This window comes from Brassica napus, chromosome A7 (genome assembly GCF_020379485.1).
Source record: "Brassica napus cultivar Da-Ae chromosome A7, Da-Ae, whole genome shotgun sequence".
Classification (NCBI taxonomy): Eukaryota; Viridiplantae; Streptophyta; class Magnoliopsida; order Brassicales; family Brassicaceae; genus Brassica; species Brassica napus.
The window spans coordinates 14,642,075-14,653,689 of record NC_063440.1 but is presented as its reverse complement, the minus strand read 5'-3'; the positions used below and the strand labels follow the sequence as shown (position 1 = coordinate 14,653,689).

At 34.4% G+C, this 11,615-nt stretch overlaps 1 protein-coding gene across 2 annotated transcripts; it reads right to left on the bottom strand.

Moving 5' to 3' along the window:
* Positions 1-2,229: 2,229 nt before the first annotated feature.
* On the bottom strand, positions 2,230-5,516 carry LOC106396457 (transcription factor LHW). Of its 2 annotated transcripts, none has more exons than XM_013836852.3 (7): positions 5,152-5,516; positions 4,892-5,058; positions 4,223-4,523; positions 3,261-4,148; positions 2,951-3,169; positions 2,743-2,868; positions 2,230-2,654 (listed from the first exon to the last, which is right to left on the bottom strand). In XM_013836852.3, exons 2-7 carry the CDS (start codon positions 4,984-4,986, stop codon positions 2,484-2,486), a joined length of 1,800 nt encoding a protein of 599 aa, XP_013692306.2. In that variant the 5' UTR covers positions 4,987-5,058; positions 5,152-5,516; the 3' UTR covers positions 2,230-2,483. The 2 variants fall into 2 exon arrangements, with proteins under 2 accessions (XP_013692306.2, XP_013692307.2); XM_013836853.3 differs by having other exon boundaries at positions 5,186-5,516.
* Positions 5,517-11,615: the final 6,099 nt, after the last annotated feature.

The following is an 11,615-nucleotide window of genomic DNA, read 5'->3' as shown; positions in this document are numbered from 1 at the left end:
CTACTGATTTTGTTTCATCTGTAGGATTTCAATTAATTAGTTATAGTTAAGTATTAATAGTAAAAAAAAACATTTCTTTCACATATGCCATATCTATTTTTTTTTTAAATGGACGTAATTTTTTTTAACAAAATATGTAAATTAATCTTAGCAAGAAATATTTTCTATTCTATATTACTTTAATAGAATAGTCTATATTTATAACAAATTTCATATCATTATGATAAATCTGTATTTGTCATTATGAAAATGAATATACAATTTACCTTTTATTGTATTTTTTTCTCCAACAACCAATATAATTATTTTAAATATATTGTAATTAATATAATATACTATTATACTTAAAATATAGTATAATATATTATAACATTCTTTCTCCCAACTACTTTTTCTTCTTTTTTTTTTTTTTTTTTTTTGTAAGCTAACTACTTTTTCTTCTTTTTCTCACTCTTTTCGCTCTTCTTTACTCTGTTATCTTCCATCCTCTCCGTCTCTCTCTTCCTTCTCCTTTCTCCCATCTCTTCACTTCTCTGTCCTCTCTCTCTTCCTCCTCCCCTCTGGCGTCTTTTCTCTTCCCCCTCCCCCTCCGTCCTCCTTCGTCCCATTTTTTCCTTTTTTTATTTTTTGCAGTTAGTAAAATAATAATGTTTTTATATTTATTAATATGTTATTTCTATGAACGAATGTTCTATACTATGTATTTAACTGATATAGTATAGTGTGTTTTGTTATTTGGATATTATCATTCGCACGCCCACATGCTTGTATGGAGAATATGGTCAATTTAGTGGTGAAAATATCCCATCAAGTTTACATAGAATTTTTTTATATAGAATTTTTAAAAAATTATTATCTTATTATTTTATCGATTTGTGTCAATTTTTGAACTGACTCAAGTTGAAATCGGCGAAATTTATTATTTCTAGAAATTATTAGTTGATCGAGTATTAATTTATAGAAGTTCTATTGTAATATGAAATGAAATGGCAAATTGTTTAATTTTTAAAATTTCAAATCAAGGCAACATATTTTCAATTCATCCCAAATTAGATAGTATTCAATTGGTAGTTAACTTTTATAAGAGCATCTCCAACCCACCTTTATTTCTACCTCTATAATAGCATTTAGAGGCAAAATCACTCCAACCCATCTCTATTTTTGCCTCTAAAATAGAGATTGCTATTTTTTCCTCTATTTATAGGAGAAGAAATAGCATTCCTCTATATTTTGCTCTATATATAGAGATCTCTATTTTAGAGAAATACAATGGAGTAAAACCCATCTCTATTATAGAGTTCCTCTATTTTAGAGGTAAAAATAGAGAAATACATTGGAGATGGTCTAACTGAAAAAGGTCTACAGTATAATAAAGAATAAATATACACCTCTAGCCTACTGTTGATAAAGTATTGGAAATATATTAAAAGCGAGGAAGAAATTGAAGGGCCCAAGAAAATATAATGGAAATGTGAAATCATAATGTCCTGCCGATTATTCCATCATAATCTGTAGAGTGAGAAGGCTAAATGCAAGAGCAAAATAGTTCATGAACCTTTTGCATCAAACTTTAGGTACCTCAAAAGGGTAAAAGCAGAACACATATTGTAATAAGAAACGCAATTTTAATTGTATTTTGAACTTAATTAGACTAAGTTTTTTCTTCATTCACATTTGTGGATCTCAAAATACTATAGAAACTTAATTAGACTAAGTTTGATCCACAAATGTGTATGAAGTCAAATATATATTGAAAATGTAAGTGAAACCAAATAGTTTCTATTGTATTTTTGGATCAACAAATGTGAATGAAAAAGATTTTGGACAAATGCTAGAATTAGGAATGGATTAAGACATCCACCACAGGTTAGTAAAAACACTAAGTACGTTGGTCATAAGGCTGTTAACTGAAGTATTGTAACTACCAATATAGCTTTTTCTCACAACCTCGCGTTGTGTTAATAAAGAGTGAATTTCATTGAAAGTAGAGCCTATTGTTTTTTTTAAATAATAAGCTAATACTGTACATAAGAGTTACTAATCAAAGTAACACAAAGGTACAAAATACATGTGAGCTTCTGTACTGTTGAAGGCTTAAAGCTGTTGTTGGTGGACCGGTTCTTTTTACCGGCCTTGATCTACGTGAAACTGTTTGAACACTTGAACCGGTAAATCCAAAAGTTTGTAGCCAAGTCTAGTTAGATTATTAACTAAAATTTACACTTCAAAAATCATGATTAATTCATTATATCAGACTCCATAGGATTAAAAGTAACAAAAAAAATCCACACAAATGAGATTCAATACAGAAAATAAAATTCGCAAAAATCTCAAAACATAGAAAAATGAAAAAAAGGAGAAGCAAATGTACATTGAACAGCCAAACCGATTTTTTTAAGTTAGTCATAGCGAGCCACCTGGACCGGTCCGCTCGTAACCTCTAATTATGAATCCAGCTTAACCAAGCCGGTCACTAATTTGTGTTACATTGAACAGCCACCAGTAGTAACCGGTAAGGTGTTGTTGGTAATGGGCATTGTAGCTTTGATCCCATCCAAAATAGCCTTAGAGTTTCCTCCTCCACATTTCATCGTCTGCTCCAAAATATTCATTAGTTGCATGAATATCTCCATCCTCGTCACATCTCGACTCGCCTAAAAAAACAAAATAAAACATCATATTGAGATCTCCCAACTTTTATCATTTTATATAAACCTATCAACTTAAAAGTAATAATATTACCTCAACAGTGAAGCGAGCCCAAATCTTGTCAACTCGAGTTTCAATGACACCCTTCAAGATGGTGAGTCCTAAGCTTCTGATCCAATCAGCGATCTCTAGAAAGAATCCTCGTTGTTCACATAACATCTGTCACAAAAAAATATAAAGACAAATTAAAAAAAAAACACTAAAACTTGACTAGCAAGTGAAAGTGCAGAAACGTTATTACCTCAACTTGGAAGATGCGAGGAGGGGTTATATCTTCTACTACAATGGGACACATAAGAGACTTTGACCCTACTTCGAAAGCCCATGTCGCTCCTCCTCCTTCCTCCTTCATAATCTTAGACTCCCCCTCGGTTTGTTTCACCTTATCAGCATGCTGCGAGACGTTTTGTAAGAAGAGCATGTGCTTGATTGTACGTTCAAGAAGCGCATCTATGCTACACTGTTGAAACAAAACATTTTTACTATTTTTGTTAGTAAATAATCTTTTTTAATTTAAAGGGATTTGCTTAGATGAAAACAAACCAGCTTACTTTAGCACCGTTTGGTATGATTTCACGCAACTCCTTGACACGATCTTGAATCATTTGGCGATCTTTAGGCCTTGGTCTTGGGTTCTCTCCTGGTTTAAGCCTCTTACGGTTACTAGCAGCCGGTTTTGCAGTTTCATTCACCTTTGGAGTGCCCTCACGCTTTAAGCTGTGAGCTTGTTCAACCCAAGAACTGATCTGAGACCCGTAAAGCGCCGACGACGATGGGGGAGGCCCAACAGGTTTCTTCTCATTATATAAACCTCCTTGAGGGCTGCTGTGAGATGGTGTGGTGGTAACGGATGAGTTACTAACTTTGGTCATTGTGGTTTTGCAGGACTCGGAGGTCTCATCTGATGAGATCTGCTTTGTGCTGGAGGAGGAACGAGCACCTGAGACCACAGCATCCAAGAGATGATCTGTTTCTTGAATGATCCCAAAGTCTGATAACTCCCTAGTGAGCTGTTCTGTTCTCATCCCCCAACCTCTGTTCCTATCATCATCCAGACCCAACATATCAAACAAGTCATCACTTCGTTTAGAGCTGGAGTCTTCACATTGGACCACATTAGACATACAAGACAAGTTTTGATTCAGCCAAGCATCTGGAGTCTGCCATCCTCCTTGCTTGAGATGTTCATCCACAAGATTACAGGAAGCTTCTTCATACGTTTGATGATATGATGAAGAAGTAGAGTTGAAAAAAGCTGAAGAGTGGAGGATCTTGTGTCCTTGAGAGGGCATTATTAGCCCGGAGACGGGGACTCCAATAAAATCAGCAGCAGGTGGTTCATATGTTGTGTAACTCTCAGACAAAAGAGCTCCAGGGACACATCCAAGTTGCAGGATAAGACCCTTCACCTCATTCACAAACCCCAAGTTCTCCATAATCTGCACACATAAGAACACAATAACCTCAAGAAAAGAGCAAAACATTGTGAAGAAGAGCAAAAATGGTAACTTACAGGAAAGGAAGAACCGAGTTGAACAACACCATGAGGAACAACTGGGACAACTGCGACGGTCTGAATACCAGCAGAGAATTGGAGAAGCATCTCATTAATAACCTCAGGTGGATGAACACCACCCCGGTTGAAACTATCTGCTAGGATCCATTGATGGTGTCCTGTAAATGCAGCTCGGCCAACTAACCCTTCTCCTACCAAAATGATCCGATTGTTCAACATCATTCTGTTTGTAAGCAACTGAACATTCTCATTTCCAGAAGGTGAGGTTTCGTCGTAGCATTCCTCCCAAATCAACAAGCTGCACCACAGAAAGAGACATTTTACTAACACATCCAAACGGAAAAAGGACAACATGGTTTAGTTACTACTAGATAGAGAGAGAGACAAAACGAAAAAGGACAAGAAAAGAAAGAACTGTAGTCTGTAGAGCAAATCATAAAACAATTAAACAAAAGAAGAGGATATGGTTTTGTCACAAATCAAAAGATTCTTTTACACAACAACCAAGATTAGATTAAACCAAACACACAAAAACCCCAATAATTAAAAAAAAAAACATCCTCGAGATCTGAGTTTGAAGAACCCTTTAATCAAAATTCATTCAAGATCTTGGTTTCTTTTTTTGTTGGGTAATAAGAAAATGAAAGTGGTAGTAGTAGAAGTAACCTTGAGTTTTGGCAGCCGATTTTCCAGAAAACAGCATAAGACCATTGATTATTAACGCAAATAGACCTCAACGCTTCTCTTAGCAAAACACCCATAGCTTCCTTCTCTCTTTCTCAGCTCCAACTAAAGAACGATCTTCTTCACTTTACAACACTGCAATTTTCAAACTGCCCATGGAAACAAAAAAAAAAAAATCAAAACTTTTAAACTGAAAAAAACATAACTTTATAATGAATCTAAGGAAACCCAACTATTATTACATTCTTTAAAAGGAGATTGAAACAGGAGACTAACTTCCACGGCAAGATCCTCGTCCAGCTTGTTTTGTTCTAAGTCCTCCACTTTGCTTCCTTTCAGGATCTAAGCTACTAGCCATCATCATACCCATACATTCCATTTTCCAGAAATTAAATAAAAGAAAAGCAAAGAAAATTCGACTTCTTCTTCACAATATACTCCAAGCTTGGAGCTTTAAGATTCCAGCCATTGATTCAGCTAAAAATTTTAAGTCTTGAAGTGAAAAGAAAACAAAAGAAATAATCAGTGGAGCTTCTTTCTTATTTTTGCTGCTTTATCGCTCTCTTTTTTTCTTCTTCTGTGATAAGAGGAAAGGGAAATGAAAATGGGGAGCAAAAGGGGAACTGTCTTATTAAAACCAAAGATGACGATGAATCCTAGAAAGGGTATATTGTTTTGGTTGAAATTACAGGATTGTGCCACTGAGTGGGGTAGTCCAAGTCTTTTGTCCGTTTCCCACAAATAATTTAATTGTTCTTATGTTTTTGTAAATAAGGTAATATCCTATAAAGTTTGTTTTAATATCAAAAAAATATAAAAGAGTTTTCTTTTTAGAAAAAGGTGTACCTCTCGGAGAATTAAATTAAAAGACGTTCCCAAAATGTTTAAAATATTTAATAACTAGTGGTTTCCCGGCGCTACGCGCCGGGTTTGTACGTTTTATTTTTAAATAAATTTATAATTTACTTAATGGTCTTAGTAAAGAAAATATGTTAAAAAGAATGAAAACGAAAATATGTTAAAAATGATATTTTTTCCCGATCCAATTGATAGTGATTAGTGACCATAGTGTATGACTTTGGTTTGAAGTTCTTAGTGGCCAATACCTTGGACGCAACGGTTGTCGTGTTTTTTTCAATGTTATTGTTTTAAATCTTATGTGCTTAAAAAGTTCGGTGTATGAACTTTGGATTGTATAATTGTGAATTAATTATTTTCAGTTTATTATTCCTAAGCTTGCCCTGAACATCATAGATGTTGAGGCAAAAATGTGTTGCGAGCCGCATGTTGTTTATGGGTGCAACTGGAAAGTAAACATTTTTCTGTAGCCTAAACGGTTTTATAAGCATTGCAAGTTTGAACGTTCTATGCAAGGGTGCATGACTATTGACTTCACAGATCCAATTCTGAAAATGACTTGCATTACTAATTGGAACAACCACCACCACCACATAGAGTTTAAAAAGGAGAAACAAAGCTAAAGAAATTTGAAAGTCTAAAAGGAGAAATAGAACTAAAGAAAATTGAAAATATGACTTATTACTAATTAAAACAACCACCACATTGAGTATTATAAAAAGGGAAATTGATTCAAAGGAAATTGAAAGATACAAAAGCAATTATTTGATAAAGAGAAGACGTGGTTGTTTCTCATAGTAGACTCATTCCAAACGTGGTTTCTTCGGTGCATTCTCTTCCAAAGCGACTTGCTCACTGGCTGATGCTGTATGTCCGGCAAGTGAACCATCCAATGTAGATGTCACCTCTAACAGAGCAAGTGTTATCAACTTTGACATCAGATCCCGTTGCCACAACTTCAGGCTGCGATGCTTCAGGGACCTGCGCACCTTCCTATTAATAAGGTAACAAACACAGAGATTATATACAGATAGCAGCAGATTCACATTAAGAAAAGAGACCAACATTCACAACAAAGGCTGGCGCAGGTGCAAGCTCTCTCGAAGGAAAGACGCCAGAAATGGTGAAGGTTTGGTGCTTTGAAGTAAAATTGAAGTCCTTTAACTTGAGCTGGAAGGTGTATGTATTCCCAACAATCTCAGCAAGGGACCGAGGCAGTTCAGTGTCTACCTGAGCATCAACACCTCTTTTCTTACTTGAGTGCAACCACAACATTAGTTTCATCACATGCGACACATTTGAAGGAATATATCTCTTGGACAAGTTTCTTTGAACATCCAGTCACTTTAGCTGTGCAAAGAAACTCAATTATCTGTAAAGTGCAGAAGAAGCAGACAAAAAAGAAGAATAATCTCAAACAATATTAAATTTAAATAGACCAAACTTTACCTGAGGATCAACAGTAATAACCTATTGGCTAAGCCCAGCAACGGTTAGAGGTTCAATTTTTTGGGCATGAACCAGCTTTAATGAAGACGCTGTCTGGTCTGTTCCATCGCCTGTCAATCTGCAATGGGCTGAGCTTGAAAAACAGTGAACAAAGTAGAAATTCCATTCATCAGGACAAGACCAAAGTTGTGATTATCTAATCAGAATGAGGGGACTTACTTGTCAAATTCTTCTTTTCCTGCAGCTGTCTCAGAATCAAAGTAGATATGTGTGCCAGAAGTGGCCTTCAGAACTAACCGGCCTGACATCGCATATGGTTTTTTTTAAGAGAATGTCAGTTCAAAACAAACACTCTATTGTATAGATTTGTTGAACCTATGTTAAAATGCAACTACAGTGAAAAAAGATTGTCTCTTACCCCCAACTATCTTAGGATTAATGTTGGTGGCAAGCACAATTTTAAGCTCTTTCCCGTAGCTATCATTTTTTTATGAAATGCAAGAGCCAAATAGTCAAACATACTAACACGAACATTTACATCCCTGCGAAAAAAAAAACAAAAACCAAAGTTTTAGAGTCGCAAGTATACATTAGAGTATCTATTGTAACAAATGGAGGTTAAACAATTCAAGGTACCTTTTTAGACGCAGAGTTAGCATTACACACTGGACCCGGATATACTGTCGGTGATTGTGCTCCTGATTGAACTTAGCACACCAATTATATATGAGAAATGATTTAATGGGATTAAGTTAACACATGCTATCACAAAAAAACAAAAACAATACTCAAACTAAAGACACATACCACGAAGTTGTTTGTTGACTGAAACTGGATACACGTTCACACTTACAGAACCTTGAATAACAGTTTATTGTTGGAAAGGAGCCAATTACATGATCAGACAATCTGAATGGATGTTATCGCCGCCAGGTTCAATCGAAAACAGAGGTGCTTACCTGCTCATCGTACCATGTCAAGACTCATGAGTTCACTGACTTTCCTAACGTGTTCCTCGCCTCCCAAAAAATGCAGCAAACGAACCTCAAAAGTGTTGGGGCAGCGCCAGGCTTTCACATCCGCAAAGAGGGTGAAGGAATTGGCCATTGTCGGAATCGATATTTCAGACAAACTGTTCTTCTCGATCTCGTTGAAGTTGTGCTGTTCATCGGTGCAAGGTGTGATATTTATACTTGCAGCTTTAGTTAATTAGTTTGGAATGCAAAGAGGTCGATTGAATGCTTTAAATTGTGAGTAGTGGGATAATCGCTTTAAAGCTCGGATTTAAGGGTATTTTAGTGGAAGGTGGAGGCGTAACGGTTCGTCGATGGAAGCTTCACTTTCTGAGAAAATTGACATAGAAGAAGAAGGTAGAAAGACGATGAGAAACCTAACTCTTAATTGGGCTGAAAAAAAAAGTTTAATAAAAAGCCAATAAAACATGCGAATGGGCCAGCAGCAACATATATGAGATAAAACCCAATCCAATGAACGTAACGAAAACATACGCTCGTTGTGTTTTTATAAGGGACACGTGGCATTTTTTGCCCTCATAAACCTGATGACGTGGACGCCTGTGGAGAGACTAAAGTCTACTTTATTTATAAAGATATCGGACAAATATTAGACTTTAGGGAGGAGTTTGAACTTTGTTGTTTGTATAATGCTTAGTTGGTGTAGGATTAAGCGTAGATATAAAATAAAAAAATTCTAACATTAAAACTCTAACACATCAAATGTGGATACAAGAATTGAGTGTTGTGTTAGTCAAAAAAAAAGAATTGAGTGTTGTGGATAAAAATATGTATATAAAATGTATTATAAAATTACTTAAGTTAGAAGAAAAAGAAAACAAAATATGAGAGTTCTTTTTTTTTGTTGATGGCTGATATTTTGCTATTTTAATGAGTTTTAGCATTTGTTTTTAGCCTATCTAGATTATTTTAATATGCATTTATAGGTGTTGGATGTATATATTTCTTCATTTGCATTTGACAGGATCTGTAGTTCACAATTATAAATCTGGCCTAAATTAAAAAGACAGTTCTGCACATTTTAAGAATTTTGGGATAAAATGTTAATAACCAAAAGATGAAGAATTACAATTGCAACAAAAAAAAAACTCCACCACTGTTGCTCTCAAGCTTTCGGATAGACAATGGCTGTTGTGTGGAATCAAGTCGACGATGAGCAGCCGAGAGAGAAGACAAGAAGACGAGCATGGTGGTTAAAAGCGTCAGATGATGAATTCAGCCGATGATAAACGAGTAAAGCTTGAAACGATGAAGACGACCATGATCTGTAGATTCTCGAGCAGATGGAGCGACGAGGATGAAGACCTACTGCAGAGAAGGAGCTATGTTGCAACGGCTCAAAGTAGAGAGGAAAGTTTATTGCTGCTTTGTGATTCATCTTTTTTTCTTTTTTTTTTTTTGCGAGGGCAAAAATTATAATAAAAAATTTGTCAAAAAAAAGAATTACAATAAAATTGTAATGAATGAATGATGTTGGTAAAAATCAAATTTTCAGAGTTAAAACCAGTTTCTTATTAATTAAGTGAAGTAATGAAAAACTAAACACCAAAAACAATAAAATAAAATATATGGTAGTGGGAATAGTTTTTTTTTTTTTTTGATAACTCTGGTATCTGGGCAGCCACATTCTCAACTATCCTCCCGAAAGGGGTCCAGCGCCCCAACGGAAGGGATGTTAAATCCGTTGTGGCCAAGATTCGAATCCGGGTGGCGGGCAATACAACTGTACCTCCTTTACCACCAAGCTACGAGCGCTTGGTTTAGTGGGAATAGTTAAAAGAGATGTAGAATACATGTTTAGTTTTTTGATGGTTATACTTCTTAATTTTTTTAATTGGTAAATATATTTTGTAGCTATTTAATCAATGAAAAGATAAAACTTATTTGAAAAAGAAAAAAAACGGTTTAAATGTGTGTCTTAAGTGAAAAGTGATTATGTATATAACTGGAAAATCAAAAAGTTACTCTATATGTAATTTTCTCAAAATATTTTGTGGTAGGTCGCTGTTTTCGAGTAAAACAAATAAAATTGGAAATAATTTGACATTATTAAAAAGAAAAGGTGAATGATAATTTGGGCGAAAACACGACAAAAGAAAGAAAAGACGAAATGGCAGAGAAAAAACAAGATGTTTATTGCTTAGGTGTCTCGTAAACCATTGAGAGAGAATTAGTGGTTGTTGCTGTCTTGATGAGGTCACCTGTGACAATTTGCTAATTCCTTCTCTGAATATTCACAGAAGTGGCAGTGCTTTATATGCTCAGTGAGACCCCCTATGCGTAGAGGTCCGAACTACATCCTCTCCTCAATTATATTTTTGTCAAGAAAATTTACAAAATACAATAATGTTATCGATTTTTTACCAAAAAAAAAAGTTATCGAGTTTGAGAAAATGATATTTCTCTAATAAACATACTAAATCATATGATAAACTCATAGTGGATTGACTGGACAATTTAGCCAGTATAAAATAAATTAAATAGCTAAATTCTGGAGGATTATTTGAAAAATAAACATTCTATTTTTATTTGAAAAATAAATCATATGAGTGAGGTTTTTAAGGTTTTACCAAATTTCATGTCATTTTGTTTCACACTATTTATACAAAAGGGTTACTGTTCGATATTGCCAAGTTTAACTCTATAAATAGTAGTAACGTAATTTAGTAACAAATATATATATATATATATATATATATATGTATATATATTAGAAACAAATATATAAACATGTTCATTTTATTATGCAATAACTTTTATATAACCTTTCTCAAGAAAAATTATATAACCCAGTCACAAAATGTCTTGTTGTTTGTCGATATTCTTATGGCTGGGATTTATCATAAGCTTTAGTCTATTATAGTGTTTGATGCTCATATAAACTGGCTATATATTAACTTTGAGAGGTTTTGCGTATCCTGTGCACCAACAAAGTAAAAGTATTTATCCACTACGACTTTGGTTAATCGTTTCTTTTGTTATTAAATACTAGGTCGTCTTCCGCGCTACGCGCAGATAATTGGCTTTAAAAATTTTACAATCTTAATTTTATATCATTTAACATATATTATGAGATGGGAGATGGCATGTACTAAATTTGGTTGCTTAAATGTTGCATGTAGCTTTAGTTTGGTCCGTTCTAAATTGTACAAAGATTGTATAAAATAAGTTTGCCAAAATACCAAAACTGAGTTCAGAATATAACAGTTGGTTAGACTTTGAAATCTTAATTTTAGTTGATTTTTTTCAAAGATCATCCTCTGGATTATACTGGTGTTTAATGTGTTGTTAAAATAAAATTGTGTCGCGGCTGATGAAGCGAACATTAACTTCCTTGTAAATAAAAGGTATTAACTATTAATCGT